This window comes from Brachionichthys hirsutus, chromosome 12 (genome assembly GCF_040956055.1).
Source record: "Brachionichthys hirsutus isolate HB-005 chromosome 12, CSIRO-AGI_Bhir_v1, whole genome shotgun sequence".
In the NCBI taxonomy this organism is placed as follows: Eukaryota; Metazoa; Chordata; class Actinopteri; order Lophiiformes; family Brachionichthyidae; genus Brachionichthys; species Brachionichthys hirsutus.
In genome coordinates, this window is record NC_090908.1 from 6804140 (window position 1) to 6823420 (window position 19281).

A 19281-nucleotide genomic window follows, 5' to 3' on the forward strand; every position below is an offset into this window, starting at 1 on the left:
AGTCAATAAATGCTGGCGCTGTTCATGGAAAAATATAATAACTGCCGTGCAAATGCACAAACAAGTGACTATACAGAACACATCCCCCATTATTATATCCAAGAACAGATAAGAGGGATGTAAGTCCTTGACAGGTGGGTGGATTACATCTAACATCCTTCATTGGATGCTCCCGGTCTTCCTTTCTGCATCGTTCTGCGTGTTGCATCAGTCTTTAACCCCATACATTCACTATGTACCGTAACCTTGTTCTAAAGCCATGATGTTTCATGAGGACAAACAAGTATCCTACTGGTAACGTGGCTGTCTTTGAAATTAAATGCACAGGTGTACTTTGGAAGATTTCATACCAACAGTTGAACTCATACTGTGCAATAACCCCCGACAATAATTGGATGTTGCACCATGTTGCTTCCTAACAAAGGCCTAAGGCCTGGCGAAAAGCCAACAAATAATTAAAGCTTTTATGAAAGAGTGACTTGGCTTGCTTCGAATGTTTCCTGCTGGAACCAGCGCCAGTTAAATGGTAATGAGTGAGCGTTTGCTGCATTCGTTTTTTCTTCTTCTGTTTAGCTATGCCTTTGGTTGTATTTATTTAATTTGTGAACAATCATGTCATTAAGCGTCATAACCAATGTTGTCCCTCTGTGATGATGCCAAAGCATCTCTTCTTCTGGCTACAAAAACGATGCTGTGTGTTAAAAGTATAAACCTTGGTTCCTGGACTTTCATGTTAAAACGATTCAACGTAAATAAGGGAATCAGGTTAGAGCATGAACCAAAAAACAAAAACAAAATCAAGCATAGCCACCGTCTGCTGGTAATTTAAATTGTATGCATGTAAAAAACAAGAGTGAAAAATCGTGGCTTCAGAACTTTGTTCCTCAGCAGGGAGTGGATTGAAAAGGTGAAACACTCTGCAGGGAGTTAGTCGTTTAGACGTGACACCCCCCGTGCCGATTCCCCATTTTCCTTATGGAAAAATGAGATGAGGTGAAGCCACACTGAATTCTGCACTGATTCAAATGCACTCACACGCTGGGTTTTAAGTGGATTACCAACTGTTGTCTGACTGATAGCATGTGCTCATCTGTGATGTACAGAGACAGAAGACACACTGTCATGATAGAACACTGGTGGGGGTTCAGACGGAGTTCCAGCTTACAACGCTTTCTTATCAGCGTGTTAAAATTGTTCTGGAAAGCCCCCAACAAAGCAGTGATCAGATCATGATTGTGAGGACCAAAAATATTGGTATTTACTGTTTAAAAAAAAAACATATATACTGTATCTATATATATATATATATATATATATACTGCCAAGTACACACTCTCACATGCGCATACTGGTCGTTCAGCTCAGTGTGTGTGTTCACTGGGGTGCTAGTGGGAGCATCATTCATTCCAGGGCCTTGAAAGAGAGACCGACTGTAAGCACCCCCCCCCCCCCCCCCCCTCTCTCTCCCTCTCTCTCTCTCTCTCTCTCACACACAAAATCCCCAGGATAAACTGGTTGGAGGAAGCATGTACCTTTCACTTCCTGTCAATGACAACATGGGCCAGTAGCCGCTTTGCACTGCTGAATATAAAACACTCCCCCCCCGAACTACAGTATGTGTATATCTCTCTTTACCTGAGATCATCGCCCTGTAGCTGTTCTTAACTCTGTTCTCATATCTTTAGATTCCCCCCATCCCCTGCAAATCTTTTTCTCATGAGATGAAACTTTAATGATTCCTTTGAGGAAATTGCCTCGTCGCAGGGCAAACATACTGTAGACTCATAACAATAATAGGATGCAAGAGAGATAAATTGTTTGGGTATTTTTGTGTGTCGGCACGGAAGGTCACATTTCTTACCATTACCGGCAGTCTCTCTGCGAGGGATTTAACCTGGTCTGTGTTCGATCTGTGCTCACGAGCGCCTTCAAGAAGACTGCTTCTTACTGTAGTCCTTCATTTCTCTCTTGGTTTTTATCACACTGGGGACCACCATCCCTCCTCTGAATTTTATTCCTTCCATTTCTCATTTCATGTTATTTTTCCTGTCAAATCGCATGAAAACATTTTGTCTGTCCCATGGATGTTGTTGGTAAAGACAGCTGGCCTGCTCACATTGCTTTTCTCAATATTACATTGCTTCCTGTGAACTCATTTAGATGACACCTTTCAAAACCAGTTTGAGAATAAAGAAAATCATTTTTAAAATTCACTTCAGTTAACATATGCAGGACTGGTTTTCTCATACAGTGATTATTATTGCTTACAAAGGACACACTGACTCAACCAGCACTGTCACACTGTGCCATCAATCAACACAATCAAACTTGATATCATGGCAATTTGTTTTTAATTACGCTGGTGTGTGATCGTGTTAGGATACATTAATCAGATGATCCTGAAATCTGATGCATTATCAATAACAAAAGACTGAGCACTACTTGTTAAAGAATCACCGGTTGACGTGCTTCTGTGTGTGATGCGATAACTAATTACTCTTGCAACAATTTCTAATCAGACTGTTGTGATTGATAAATGAATTACAGATCAAGAATCAACGCTTGTTTTCTATCCCTGCACGAGGAGGAGGTGAAATGACTTGACGGCAGTCTAATGTATGTGCCGTCTCTGCAGGTCTTCGTGACGATATTCACAGAAATAGTTTTCTTATTCTTGCAGAGGTTGTTATCTGACCTATGATGAGTGACCAGTCTTACACAAGGACACTTTGACAGGAAAACCTTCTGTAACAGGGCTCTGTAGTCTGTGGGGATTTACTGTCAACCAAGCATGAGTGTGTGAGTTATGTGTGCCATCATCTGCGGTTCTGCTGCGTGCACGCACACACACACACACACAGACAGAAAGTGAGAGGACTACAATTATAGATGGACATTTAATGTCTACACACACATACAAGGACTAAGAGATGTACTTTCTCAGTGAGGTTTGGAGAAATGTCTTCAGACACCTCGCCATCAGCCGGCACTAATGTACAGTGTGAGAATCAATATAGCATCAGCCAACAAAATAGAATGAAATGGTCTGGTGGTCACTTTATTTTCTCCATAATACAAAACAAAGATAAAACCTATGGGTTTATTCTCATTATTGACTCCTGACCACCTCGCAAAATAAATTTAACAGAAATATCTGTGAGCTTTCTTCTGCTTACGTCTTAAAATTTGAACACTCCTTTCCCAGAATTTGTTTAGTGGAGCAAATCAAAAAGTACCCATCAAAAACATTACTTGTTCTTTCAAAAGAAAAACTGACTTTAAGCTTTAGGAATGTTTGAGGTGTTCTCTTCTGAAGCAATTGACATCTGTAAGACTAGTGCAAATGAATGTGCCATTTCCTAAGAATGATCATATACATAATTATATATATTTGTTATCCTCTAAAACATTGGGATTAAGTTAAAATAAACTGAAGAGATTTTTAATGAGATGTGGATATAAACATGTTGAAATAAAAGTCAGAAAATCAGCACTTCAAAACACAAGATAGTTATTACATTCAATTTGTGCAGCCCAGATGGTTTGAGGGGAACGTCTCACCTGTTGTTTGACCAGGATATTAATTCTCTTACTCAAAATATGGCGTCATCAAAACAACAGTCCCCATAAATTACAAAGAAGCATGTAATATCTGTATGGATATGCTTTCCATGGACTCAAAGGTAAAGTAAAACACTGACTCCAAAGGAGATAAGACAATATTTCATACAAAATCAATATATTTAATGTTTTAACTCATCAACTTAATTACTGCCACTGAATGTTTTTGTGGCTGTCTATTAATAGGATTAAGATAATCATCTTGACCGCTCATTCCTTTGAAGCATTCTCTTCACCGTGAGAGCGGTCAACCTGCAGTAATATATGCCAGTTTTGGTTACAAAGATTGTAATAGTACAATTCTGATTTTCTTCAAAAGCTGATATTATTTTGTGTAACTTTGTGCAGGGATGTGTTTCAGGGTGATATATATCCAGAATTTTTCACACAGAAATACATGTTCAGTGCCCGACACTGAATTAGCTCTATTGCAGTCTCTCTATTGCTGTATATCAAAGTACGCATATAACAAGGCCTTTACTGCTAATCACCAATGATGCTGCAATTCCAACGCATTTAGGTCACTACTCTGCAGGACATGCCAGTTTGATGGAGCTTTAGTCATTATGTCTTGATGTGTGTGTGTGTTTAAAATGTGTGTTTGCATTACTCAGCAGTATTGCTCTATTACAGGTGCAAAGTTTCTCATGCAGCTTTTATTGTGTGTGTGTGTTTTTTATGCATGTCTGCATGTATGGGCTTTTTTTTTTGTACAGTGGTATTTGCACAATTGCAAACGCAGCATAACGCTCCCCTAATAGAGGAGGTGGTCTCTCCTGAGAAGAGCGCTCACTCATGCTAAAATCTTGCAGATATCGCGTACAGACAAAATTGTAAATGTATCTCCTGGATGTTTTTCCAGCATATTATTATATTAAACATATTTCAGGTTAAGCTTACACACTACCACATATGCTGGTGGTGTGTAATATGACTCTAGTGGTGAAGAAGATGAAGATCACTAGGGCAGAGCAGAGGACAAAGTGGTGGAGGCTAAAGAACAAAGAGTGTTGTGTGGCTTTCAGGGAAGAGGTGAGACAGGCTTTGGGTGGGCAAGAGAGGCTTCCAGAAGACTGGAATACAACGGCTCGGGTGCTCAGGGAGACGGGTATATGAGAGTACTGGGTGTCTGGAAGGAACGTATATAAGGAGACCTGGTGGTGGAACCAGGAAGTGCAGAAGTGTATACAGGAAAGGAGGTTAGCTGAAGTGGAACATTGAGATGACAAAAGTGAGTAAACAGCAGTACAGGGAGATGAAGGGAAAGGTCTACAAGACAGTGGTGAGACCAGCCATGATGGACGGCTTAGAGACAGTGGCTCTGAGGAAAAGACAGGAGGCGGAGCTAGAACTGGAGGAGATGAAGATGCTGAGGTTCTCCTTGGGAAGGACCAGGTTGGATAGGATTAGAAATGAGGCAATAAGAGGGACAGTGAAGGTTAGACGTTTTGGAGATAAGGTCAGAGAGACCAGACTTTGATGGTTTGGACATGTCCAGAGGAGAGACAGGGACTATATCGGTAGAAGGATGCTGAGGATGGAACTGCCAGGGAACAGGGCTAGAGGTCGACCCAGGAGAAGATACATGGACGTAGTGAGGGAGGACATGAGAGTGGCTGGTGTTGGGGAAGACGATGCAAAGGACAGGGTGAAGTGGAGAACATTGATTTGCTGTGGCGACCCCTCAGGAGACAAGCCGAAAGTACAGTAGTAGGTTAATTCATTTAATCCATTAAGCACCAAATATACTATTTATTAGTTCCATTACTTTTTGCAACACCACTAATTTGAATGGATAGTTTTGTAGTTTGCTTCTTCTGAGAGTCAATCTAATGGTCAAAATAACAAGGTTTGTGTCTCTCAAACAATTTTGTTCGTAAAAAATAAGAAACTCTGTTTGGTGTCGTTATGCAAACTGTAGCCGGAACTAAAGCGATTAATAATCACAAAATCACAATAATCATTAAATATTTACAAATATTAATTAGCAACTATAAATCAAATGAACACTGAGCTCAAGTAGCTGCCTCTCTTAGAATGTGAATTTCATAATATGCAAAAGGAGAGTTTATTAGTTTCTCCAAATATCGAAGGTAATGAGTGAAATAAGCATCACTTCCTATATTTTGAATATCTTAGCTTTCTTCTCTCTGTTTGGTTTGTTGTTAAAATTAAACCAACATACCTTAAATCTTTAAATTGATGGGTTCATGGATGGACCGGTTTCAATGTGGAGATTAATAATGCATCTTAAAGAGTGACAGAGTGTGTGTGTGTGTTCTTGCTCTCCTTGAAGACTTCACTTTATTAAAAGTCAAGAGTGCCAGTAGAGAACAAACATTACGCACACACAAGAGAACTTACTGTGACACACACAAAGAGAACCACAAGGACCCACCTGTCCCCGAGAGCACTCAAAGTGATAGGTGAGCTTGATAAAGTGTGTAAAACCAACCACATATTTACCTCTGAGACCTTCTGATGTCCTCAATATAGACAGGAGGAGCTTCCCAGCACAAAGTGAGTGTGAAGAGCTTTAAATTACAGTGGGATTATAGTCCAACGGTGGAATCAGGGCACTTCAATGCAGTAAGAAATGTTTGGTGCATTATGTAGAATCTTACTGATAAAATGGCAAGTGTCACAAAGGAGTGCACAGAGTAAACATGTTTGTTTATTAGGAACAAATCACTTTTTGAAATGCACCAACATCTAATTTACAACAATACAATATTATTCATGTTCTAAACTTGGATCTGGATCTTACTTGGATCTTACAACATAACAGTCACATTTTGTCATCTTGTCCTTCTTCATTTCTATTCTCCTTCATCTATTTGCATCCCTCTTCCCGTTCGGCTGCACTGGTTACAGACAGTAGAACAGCAGTACAGCAGGGCTGAACGTCTTCAAAGAAGCTTGTATTTTTACTCCACAGCACAGAAGCTGATTCGATTTGCTAGCAGCTAATTAGTGACAGACAGAGTTTAACTGTTGCATAACAGTTATAGTATGAATTTATGGCTGGAACCAGAAACCGTAATAAGTGTACATTATTTTTAAATTGTTGTGACTAATGTCTTCTGCTGATGTAACAAAACAATTTCCCAGGTCTGGGATAAATAAAGTATTTCTATTCTATTCTATTCTATTCTATTCTATTCTATTCTATTTTGTCAGTATTGTAGTACTTATGCATTTTAATACACAAAAACACATCCACATAGGAATGAGGATGTTTATGTTCATTCTCAGTTAGAGGATATGTGCACAAAGATTAGGTTTTGAATTCAAATCAAATAAAAGATACAATCTCTTAAGAATTTATGCATATTGCAATAGTCAATGGGTTTAGTCAGTAATGAGGAATTTGAAGGAATATAGTAAGGTCAGTGCGTGGCATGTCCTTGGAATAGAAGCAGACGACATGACACCAATATCAAGTGGGTTTCCTTTCCTTCTCTTCTCCAGCGTAAAATATTCTATAAAATATAACATTATCCTATATATTCCTTTTATTGAAAATATGTATGTGTTTGCAGTTCCGGATGCCCAAAGTGGCTGTCATTTATATCAATGGAGTGATCCTATAAAGAAGAACATCAAAGCGTGTGTTACATAACCAGCTCTCTCCCTTTCACATCCGCACACCTACACTCTCTTGTCCACCACTGCAACATGTATACCAGTTAATGATGCAAATTAAAGGCTTTCTTAAACATAGAATAAATATTTAAAACTAAGGCAAGCACAATGATATAACGACATAATTTACAATACCGTATTATGTTAATATATTTTGGTATATAGTCATGGAGAGCATAAAAGTGCTGTGTATGCTATTTATGAGAAATGTGTATTCATGCTGTGCTGCTGTGAGTCCACTCCAGACAGGCAGCTAGCCCCAATAAGGACAAAATTAAAAGAATAACTAACAGTATTGTTCAAGTGTCACAAACAAGAGATGCATTGGACAGGTTGAATAAATCTTGGTTATGATTGGTCATCAAGTCTGAATCAGTTCACAAGCTTTGCTGAGTTTCTGTCTTTATGCAGCAAAAGAAAACCAGCACAGGAAAGAGCAGGATAAACACGCTGATAAATCCCTGTACAGGCAGAAAGCTGTCAAATAAATTCATCCCATTCTATTGTTGCCTGTGTATCTCCCTCCACAGGTGGCACGAGAACTGAGTGTATGTCTGTGTGAGAGATCGAGGAATAATGACGATACTGAATAGCTGCATTGATGTATATGGCAGCACAAGCCACTCGTGTAGGAATAATATCCATAAGATGCTGTTGATAACTTTTTCCTTGACACATCTTCACATACAGACACAGCACTGGTATAATTGGGCCCCCCTGGGGCCGATCTCTAGGCTTGGGTGTCAAGGACATTCCTTACTTAGGGGAGAGGCAGATAAATCCTGTCTTAATAAGCCACAAGCATCAAGGCTCTATTTACGACTGCTCTGTCTACAAGGCCAATGACACGGGCCTAGCTGTGGACACACATGAGCACACACATATTTTTTAACCTACTTATACATACTTAATCTGCACCATAAAGATGACGGCCAACATACATGTACTGATATAACTGCAGCTCAAGGAGGAGAAAATACTCTGCTGTGATGCAATAAATGCCATTTTTTTCATCAGATGCTCCTTTTTCCTATTAACCCATAAAGGAATACGGATGACAGCTAAATCTAACCTGCTGACACACACACAGAATTTATTCTAGCCATCTCAGGTAGATCCACACAGCAGAGAACAGTATTGATTCATCCACCAAAGGTCACCTTCCCCCTCACCTCACCCCCGCCGGCACCTCGGGGGCCTCTGGTCATTCCACTTTACCAATTTGTATGGCTGTTGTTATTATTAGTGTTTCTCCAGCATGGTGCTCTGGTCTCAGGGCACGGACACACCGCTTTATGATGCCACACCTAATAAACATCATTGTGATTTTCCCATGCTGGTAATTAAGAGCGGGGCTAATTTGTCATAGTTAGTTAGAGCGTGGCACGATGCCGGGAGAGGGCTGCCTGGGAGGGGCATGGTGGCTGAGAATGCCAGGATTTTAATACACACTCTTCGTTTATAGCCACTGCTGCATAATTGCATTGGTGCTGGTTTGAGACATGGCAGAGGGCCTCACAGATCAAGGTGGGCCAGAGGTTCTTCTATATACAATCTGACTTGGACAATTGTGTGTGTGTGTGTACATGATGATATCAAAAAGTGACTGTAATGTGACACAGGCAGCAGCAATAATTATCTGATAGAAAATGACCTGTCAATCTGTTTCGATGTATTCTATAATCCACATGCCCACTGATCTACACCTATCTGAAAAAAACAGAGCAAGATTAAGCAGCTTCAGAGAATATGTGGTTCAGTCCCACAGCTTCTCTGAAGCCAAAGTTACAGAAGTTTTCAGGAAATTTTGGGAATGTTATCAGGAATGGATTATTCAATTTTGTTGATGATCCAGAAGAGATCCTGTATTCTGGACCATTTTGTTAAAATATCTCGGTGGATTATTGACCGATGACCTACGGTCATGTAGGGTGGGGACCTCTATTTTACCGCTAAATTTCATACGGATTTGATCTGGATTGCGGATACTGTAGCAATTTTATTTTTTAAATGGACGTACACATTGCATTTAGCAGGATTACGGAAAAACAGCTTGATGAATCTTGTTGAAAAAAGAAATCTGAGAATGGGTCTTGGTCTCACTTAGATCTCATCACATTTTGAGCGCGATCTGGATCACAAAAGAAATCCAGATTATTCCATTTACCAATAATGGAAGCTTTATTTTTTTTTACAAACCTACTACTATTACTCGGCTTGTCCCGTTAGGGGTAGCCATAGCAGATCAATGATCTCCACTTCACCCTGCATTCAAGTCATTAAGGGGTCCGATATGCACTATCATGAAAAATGTCTCTGGATCTGATCCACAATGAGGTTAGGAAAAAATATTAAATGTTAGCAATGAAAACCCCATTAATAGATTCAAGAATCAGTTACAAATCAACTTTGATTCACTTTTACTTTTCATGGTTGGTGTATAAAGATAACAATTTAGAACCTTTTGATGATGATCCAGATCACCATATGCATGGTGTAAATCTGATTAGGAGGGGAATGAGCTGCTTGGCAGAGGTCTGCGCTCTCAGAGTACTTTCCTTATTTGCAAATATGGTACTTTTATTGATTGTACCACTGCCTCACTTTTGGTTACATTCCGGTATCAGTCCTTTTCAGGGTTTTATGTGTTTTTTCCAGTTGACCTTTCATTTCTGCATTGGCCTGTATCACATTTAAATAAAGTGTCATCCTGTCCACGTTTGGTTTTCTTTTTCCTTTGATTATCGGTAACAGTAGCCTGCTGGAACTTCCTGTAATTGGTCTGAAACATTTGATCAGGAATAAACCCATATATTTTTGTTGGAACAATGACCTTTATGTGGACCTTGTGAGGTTCTTAACTTGTCTGTTTCTTTTCTCTACAAGTTCTCCACTGTGATTGTCTGATTGTTTCCACCAGCCACCAACTGTTTCTACGCTCTTTGACCTGTTTGTCCCCTCTTTATTTAAGCTTATTTAGTTTGTGTGATTCCTGTGATTAGCTGTCAGTGTGTTGTTGATTTATGATGTATGCTAGCTTTTAGTCCCCTTTATTAGATGACTGATAACTGATCATCTCCACTGACCTCTTATATCCTTGTATTTTTCTCTTGTAATTCCCCCCCCCCCCCCCCCGCCCATGTTAACTCCATTTTCTTTAAACTCTGCCTTTTTGTGGATATTGCATCTTTCAGACATTTGTTTATTTGTTCACCCGCTTTTCCTGGATGACATTTGAACTGAAATCCTGCCCAGCTGTTTGGATACTGTTTTGAGCTGCTTTTGGTTTTGACTGCGGACTGTTCATTGTATTTTAATGCTATATCTCTGAACTGCACCCCTATAGTGTCTCTTCCTAGTGTCTGCATTTCTGTCTGTGTTGAGTTACAGCAAAGTCTTATACACGCACATAAATCTTTGCAACGCTTATGTTCAATGAACACCGTCTGCAATAGAACATTGCGTCACAACATTTAAAGCCCTTACTCACTATTGCTGGCTGTTTGCCAGATATGGATCATTTGCTTTGTCCACCTGTAGACTCTCTTCTAGTGATCGTTATGATCTTACCCTTTGAAAAAAGCATGGGAAGTCATCTGTTTTTAAATAAAGGAGAGCCTGTCTCTAAAATCTGTACTGTATTTGGAAAAGGTTTATTTTCTAATGCTACTCCTACTGCCCGGAATCAGTTACAAAATAACACTAATCTTTTACATTTGACACACATATTTGGCATAGGTATTTCTTTAACACTAGCTATTTGCACTGTAGCTTTTTTTTCTAAATCTCAATTATAATTAAATTAATTAAATAAAGATCATAGAGAGTATTACACCATTTTAGGTGATTTCCAATAAAAGATGTTGGAATGACATTTGCAACTTGACACTACTGATAAACCCATACTAAGAATTACAATATGAGCCACATGTGAATAAGAATTGCTGTAATGGGTGACATCCCTGAGCATGCTTGAGGTTTACCATCTGATCATCATTCTCATTAATGTTTCATTACTAAACCCTTATTCTGCACACCATTAAATCCCAACACCCACTGTGTGCATGGTGTAGTAAGCATGTATGCCAGCTAAACACATTCTCAAATCAATTTAGAATTTGATGAAGACTCAGATTATGCAGAGTGCTGGCACATCTGTGTAAAATGAATGAAGACGATAAAGACAAGTAAAGGCAAACAGAAAAAGAGACATGCTAATCAATAGCTATAATCCAGTTTTGCAGAGGATCAGCTGTGCTTTCACTCAGTTTTGCTATAATACCCGTAAAAGTCAGCATGTTTAGTGCGTTTATTTTGATTTTGTGCAGTTATTTGGACAATTACAACATCTCCCCTCAGGTGAGTGAAACGTAAAATGATGTGGACACTTGCAGTAAATCCCAGGTGAATAAGCAGCACTCCTATCCCGCCCATCTTATCATCATGTGGGAAGGAGATTCGTTATCATACCCAAAGGCTTCTCATCTTCAAAAGACCATATTATTAGTCCCTGAAGTTGTTTTGATGCTTCACAGCAACTGAAAACCCAATATACAGTATATCTGATTGCTTTCAGTGACATAATACACAATTACCCAGCTGCTTCCGTGATTAAAGCAACTTTCCTGTTTCTCGGCCATTTCCTTCTCCTCCTCTTTACGTCCCTCTACAGACATCCATCTGTCCACTCTCTCCCTCTTACCACTTGTTCCTGTGCTTTCATTATGAAATGCAATGATTACAACTGAAATTTCCCTGGCCATTAGCGGTGTTTAAGCAGATGCACACCATTTTTCAAACAAACAATGTAAGGACAGACATACATGCATGTACACATTATTATCACAGCATCCATCCTGGGTCACATTTGTTTAATTGGTGTCTATAGAAAATAAAATTAGGTAATGAATTTCCATCAATTAATATGATTAGTTAAATGAATCCTTAAGTGTTAAGTAAGTCTAAAACCATTCATTCATTCAGCTGCTATATCGCTCTGTCCGTTACCAGGACACGGGTTGTGCTGGTGCCTATCCCAGCAGTCAACGGGCAAGAGGCGGGGTACACCCTGGACAAGCATTCAGCTCATCACAGGGAGTCTAAATCCACAATTAGAAAAATAATTATCAGGGTATATCTCCTTCAAAGTTTTATTTTTTGTCTAAGTCAGAGGGTTAGGGTAGATGACTGTATGAGTCAGGCAGTACGGTGGCGTAGGGTAGCGCTATTGCTGCACAGCAAGGAATTCTTGGGTTAGGATTAGGGTTAGGATTAAGCATCAATGTGAGCTTGATGGTAATTCTTCATTGTGACCCTCTCATGAACTGGTGAACCCTACATCATGCCCCAAGTCAGCTGGGATAAGCAGTATAAGCAGTTAGTGGATATCCTGGATGCATTTCCATTAACATTTAATTTTTTACAGTGTGTACAGATGCCTTTGGGTTTGTGTGTCTCTTGATTTGCACTCCCTTTATTCTCATCATTTCTGCAGGTTAGTTTACCCTCGTTTTCATTTTGTCACCACCCTGTTCTTTAGATCCTCCTCTCACTCAATCATCTTCTCTTCCGGTACTTCTCATTTTCTATTTTTCTTCACACTCACTTCATCTGTCTCTGCCCATTTTTGTGCTGCTCTATGCATTCGTAACTTATCCCTCTCTCGATTTACCTCACAGATGTACTCCTTCGTTACATCCCTCCTCTGTTCACTTAACCTTCCATATCATCACTCAGCTGCTGCTTGTCCTGCAGCTGCCTCTGTATACAGAAGCTGCCCTGGCGGCTTGTCCAGGGTGTACCCCACCTCTCGCCCATTGACTGCTGGGATAGGCTCCAGCACGACCCGGTAACGGACAAAGCGGTTCAGAAAATGAATGAATATGCATAAGCTCACAGTAAACGTAGAAGTCTACAAAAATTACACCAGCGCCACGTTCATGCTGCCGACTTTAATAACTGCAAATGCAAATATAATTTCTCTCTATGTTCTGTCTCTTCAAATATGAGGAGATTTTCTCGAGGCCGAGACAGTCCCCTGCTGTTGATCCTTATGTTTTATAATTCTCTACACGCGCAGTCTGCACACGAGTGCTTCATGAAGACTGATGCTTGTGCATACATCAGATAAACTTTGGTGCATGAATCACAAGATATCAAAAAAGCCACGGCTAACAGGAAATTAAAGGTCTTAGCTTTTTCACACCACTTTTCCATGCTACTCGCATGCATACATAACTGTTTGCATGACTGTGAATGTGTGTGCATGTGTTTCCTAAGCAGCCCATCAGATGAAATCTCAACACATCACACGCTAACCTCACAGGTGCAAGCCGTATACCAAAATATCCATCTGCATTTTAATGACTGTTTAATTTATCTATGGCTAACGCACATTATTGCAGGAGACTCTTGGTATTTCTCACAGCACATTGAAATTCACATGGCTGTGGCATTTCTGCTGATGGTTACACTATGCAAATGGAATAGGAACTGTCTGTGCTCCTTTCCAAACAAGCCCATCAAGGAGAAGTTTAGGTGGATGTTTGTAAGGGAACATGCAATATTTGCAGGAGATTTTCTTATGTGTGTATATTATTGCAGAAAAGCCAGTCACTGCAGCATAGAGGCTTCCCTCTGCTTAGGTGAGTTTCAATGGTTACCCTCGCCGAAGAGGAGGCGAGGGTATTGCAATTGGGTGCGTTTGTTTGTTTGTTTGTCTGTTTTTCTGTCTGTCTGTCTGTTTGTTTGTTTGTTTGCTTGTTTGTCTGTCCGAGCGCATAACTCCAAAACTAGTAACCCAATCAACTTGAAATTTTTACACAAGCAAGGTTCTGTCCGTGGCTCGGTCCTCCCCGAGAATGGCGTTGATCCGGATCTGGATCCAGATTCTAGAATTATTTTTACATCTGGAATTGTGCCTGTGCTGTAAACTGCCACTTTAAGAGGGAGGGACACGAATGGCATGATGGGAAAAAGAGTCCAGAAGGAGTCTTGTAGTACATTCCGGAGCAGCAAGCTAGAGCAGGTTTGGCTCCTCTGATCCAGAAGCCCTGTTTACTGTCTCACAAGAACGAATAGTCTTTTGGAGGCGAGGGTCTGCAATCTCTGATTGTCGTTTTCTAGTTTTCTTTGTGCCTGGCTGCTGGACCTTCTTCTAATGCCATGTTGTGCACACAGAACTTTAACATTGACAAAATACCCATTTCCACACGTGTAACAATAGCTTTCAGAGGTAACGTGCATCTTGTGTGGAACCTGGTAATCACTGCTACAACAGTCTTGTATTATTACTGCAGAACCATCTTTTTTTTTTAACAGTCAGACATGGTTGTTGGTGTAATAACCAGCTATCACTATTATACGAAGCCCTGGCTGTCGCTATCAGTTGGAAGATGTTTGTTTACTGTAGGATTTGAAATAGAACACTAAGCTAATCACTCCTCTTTTGAGAATCATGTGTCCTTATAATACCAATAAACCCATAGACCCAAGATTTAATAATAGTATAATAATTAGAATTTGTGCTGGTTGACATGCACAGAATGATATTAACATTTTAATGGCATATTTATGTGAAATATTCCTTCTTTTCGACCAACATTTAGAAGCGTATACTCAAAATAGTCTCCAACTTTAATTAACTCACATCTGGCCCAGGGACACAGTGGAGAATCAGCAGCTGGCAAAATCCCGGCTGATAATGTTGGTACCTTGTGAATCTCTGTCTGTGCATGTTGCCATGGCAAATGTGTACCCGGAGCCCCTTATTGTAACAGGAACTACTGCAGCAATGGGTTTGAATACTTGGCCAGGTGTTGTCCTTCTGTGGTCAGGTTTTATCACAGTTTGAGCACAACTGTGGAAGATGGAGTCTTTCAAATTTACTGGTGAGAATAAAAAGGAAGGTGCTAATAATGCTGGAAGGACAGAAGGTAGGGAAGGAGCCATACTTGAATGAATGAATAAATTAAAACTTTTATTTAAACCTATTCATTTATTTAAAGAACATACAGGGGGTCGTCGACTTACGACGACAATCGGTTAAGAAGGTTTTGTTGTAAGCCGACTCGATCATAAATCACCCCATGTTAAATTACCATAAGTATATTATGCTATGTCATGATATGGAAAATATTGGAGTGGAAAGAGACTATTTCCTTTCGGTAGACATCATGGGTGAGACCGCAGAAACACTCGATTCGCTCGCCGGTATGTACATTCCGGTATGTCGTAAAAACACCCCGTAAACAGACAATAAAACGACAGACGAGTGCGGTCGTAAAGTCGAAGAGTCTTGAGTCACATATGTCGTAAATTGACAACCCCCTGTATGTAGATACATGAAAAAACAACAACAGAATTTGTTGAAATGATTGATGTATAAATATTTACTGGCTAAAATAATTACATAATTTTATGATCACATTTCTACGGGAAAATATAGCTAAGCTTACTACAAATAAATGAAACAAAATTATATGATTGGTGTTCGATAAGTAAAGCACGTCATCTGGCCCGCAGACAGTAAATTAAAGTACTGACAAGCAGGATTTGTTCAGAACAAGAACAAATACGGATGTGAATTCTCCACTTGGAATACAAAGGAGACTCTGAAAGAACCACATGTACTTTAAATTATTATACCTGGGAAGCTATGTAATAAATAACCTCCATAAAACTGCAAATAAATTACACTGTATGTAGTTTATGTGAAATGACAGTGGTTTAAACATAATTCAGCTACTGGTCATTGGTGGATGCCAGGAACCTCCCAAATCTCCAGAGTCCTTCAAATGGCTGCATTAGGGTGTATTAGTGATGAAAAGGGTCTCGTGTAAAGCTCGGAGAGATGCCATGACTATGTGCTAAACTGGGCATCACAATGAAATAAAAAGGCTTTGTGCAACATTGAGTTACCTGTAAAGTATCCCCTTGTGACATAGAATAATGCATTTAATGGGTTGGACTGCATGACAAAATGTATTCCTCCCAGAGACCCATGGCAGCAAGAGGATGGAGAGAAGGAGGGAAAGAAGGCAGGACAGAACAAAGAAGATGGATAGAAAACAAACATGTTTGGAAAAACAAAACAGGAGAGAGGAAAGGTGGAGCATAAACAAAGGAGAAAAAGAAGGAGAATGAATAGTCAAGGGAGGACGGGAGGGAGGAAGGAGAAAAATGAAAACACAACGTTTGCAAATTACAAATTAAAAGCATAAGCGCTATGCATCAAAACATGCCCCAGAGGAAATATGGGCCTTTCAGCAAAAAGCCTTATTCAGGTTGGACGTGACAACCGCTGCTTGGCCTCCTGCCTTCATTCATGGGTAAAGATGTAAAATAACTCAAAGAGCAATTGCGAGCTACATTGACATTGAACTCCAGCTTTGTCTTTGTCCACCACCAGCAACTCCACAAAACAACAACAACAACAACAATAACGATGTTTCTTTTGTTTTTTTTACTAGAAATGCAAACTTTAATGTTGGTAAACATCTCAGCTGAACCATAGCATCCATTCAAACTTGCTAATTCTACAATAACAGAAGTCTTACACGAGACCAATCCTATTAAAGTATGTCAGTGCCAAATAGTCTTGATTTTGCAGACAATAACTTGAATAGATAGCCAGATGATCCTGTTGTCAAACATATTACGTATATTTCCATGTGTTCCGTTTGTAATATTTCTTGTACACACTGCACAGTGGACGTGAGGTGCTTTTTCCCCAAACTGAAAACCAAAAAAGCCAGGCAGCAACAATAAAAATTTAAAAGTTGAAAAGAAAAACTAATTTTTACATGTAACTTTCAATTAACTCTGAACATGAGGTTAAATTCAACACATACTCACCACCCTGATCCGTGCTGACAGCGATAATGGCCACCTGGCGAGGAAAGGAGCTCATGTCTGACACACCATTGAGGGACTCGATCTCGAAAGTGTAGTTGGAATGTGCTGAGAAGTCTGTGACGGTGACCGTGGCGTTGATCAGGCCCAATGGTCGAGGTAGGAAGCGCAGATCCTCCTCACAGAGCTGGCACTGGTCGCGGCCAGGGCCACAGCGCTTACACTGGACATTGTAGGTGAGATCACGGCGACCCCCGGTGTCACTGGGCGGCGACCACTCCAGCATCAGACAGGTGTCATTCAGGTTAAACATCAGGTTACGAGGAGGAGAAGGAGGACCTACCAAATGAGAATACATAAATAAATAAATTACTGTCCCCTTCAGAGTTCATGAGTGGATTTTAAATAATTTGAACTGACAAATCTTCTAAAATTAAAATGTTAGTCGTGTAAAGTTCCATAGAAATTGTAAACTAGACTTATTGTAATATATGTAATATTTACAGACAATGGTACAATCAAGCCAAATAATTCTTTCACAGCAATGTCACACTAGTCAGTCAGAATTACATTTCTGAATCACAGAAACAGTTCTGAATGTTAGAAATACATCAGCCTATATGTAATGGCTATGATACCTGCACAAGATCATTTGCAGGCTTGTTTGATCACTTGATGCAGTTTGACTGAAAATACAGTAATCGACTCCAGTTTATTGAAAAGTTTTATGATGCTAACCATCAAAAACAACAGACCATCAACCAAGTCAAGACAAAATCGGCGAGGGCATGAAAGAAGGGTAAAGTTGCGCGATATGCTGCCCTCATTCATTGAAATTATGCATTTTAAGTTGACACTTTTATCTATGTGTATTGTAGAAAAAATTATGCTGGTGGTTGAGAAAGGCTGCATTAGAGTAGACTTAAATAAGGCTGCACAGGAGAGAATGTTAAATAGTATAAGAACTAGGAGAGGCAGGTGACCTAATATGGACCCTGAGGTACACCGCAAATATGACTGAATTCTTCATGTTCATTTCAATTGTAATAATTTCTTAAAACAGACCCTTTTCACAATAGCAATGTTGAAATGAAATATGTGAACACAAGTTTAATTAATGAAACTGATTTCCATTTAGTGAAGCAGAGCCTTTATAATGAAATAACATGCGGAACAATGCCTGAGTTTGACTGGAATGACATTTCACTAACACAAACAGCTCTGGATACTTCTGCTCAGCCCTGCAGGCTTTGGACAGCAATAATCCTCAGCCACTGAATTCCAGTTCGACTTTCTCAATCTTTCATTAAAGTTTGCGTCTCATTGACGGGTTAGCCTAATTCTCCTCTTGTCCGCTTCTGTCAGTTTTGAAATTTAACAGTGGAGCAGAGCCTTTATAATGAACTATCGTGCAGAACAATAAAATGATTTGACCGGAAAGGAATCTAATTTTTTTACAACTGTGAGATATGGACATAGCGGCAGAGACAAAGATCTGTATTTCACACCAGTAGTCCACAGCATACAATTGTTTTAATGTAACATTATGTATTACTTCTATATGCTTCTAATTTATTAGTCTCCAGTGCAGTAAACACAGTAAGTTATTTCACCTCCCACCTGTTTCCCTCCGCGGAGGTTTTTTTTTGTGTGCTTTCTGGGTGTGTGTTTATGTGTGAGGGTAAGCAGGCAGCCAGCTGTCAACAGGCTGGAGTTAAGAGGCCTGAGGGATTTGAACACTCCTGTCCTGCCAAGCTCACTGTCTTCCTAGACAATGGGATATGTCGCTCTATCCCTCTCCTTCCCTACCTTTGCTAGAAATCTCAGCAGACAGGAAAACTCCTCCTGCTCCTCCTCCACCCCTGTCAATGGTATGTCCATTCTCTCTCTTTATCTGCTGCTGCCTCTATCGTCCATTATCTCACCTCCTCTTTTCTCTCCATTGTGGTGAATCCACCCACCTCTCCTCCTGCAGAGCAACCCCAGTGCCATCAATCAGCGGCTATTCTCCTCCAGGGGGAGATCCGTATCAGCACTCTCCTCCCTTTCGCTCCCAGCCTTTAGACTTTCTCTCCACCTTCTCTTTCTTCTTCTTTCTCCCCCTGACATCCTCTCCTCTCTTTCTCGTCTCTACCTTGGGTGCCCTGTGTTTCATTACTATTT

The 19281-nt window shown here is 40.0% G+C and overlaps 1 protein-coding gene across 1 annotated transcript in view; it reads right to left on the bottom strand.

Annotated features, from left to right (window-relative positions):
• Nucleotides 1-19281, bottom strand: part of LOC137902425 (ephrin type-A receptor 6-like) — a 123438-nt gene that overhangs the window by 36970 nt on the left and 67187 nt on the right. Inside the window, exon 5 of the mRNA XM_068746510.1 lies at nucleotides 17122-17457. Within this exon, the coding sequence (XP_068602611.1) occupies nucleotides 17122-17457 (336 nt within the window). The remainder of the gene's footprint in view (nucleotides 1-17121; nucleotides 17458-19281) is intronic.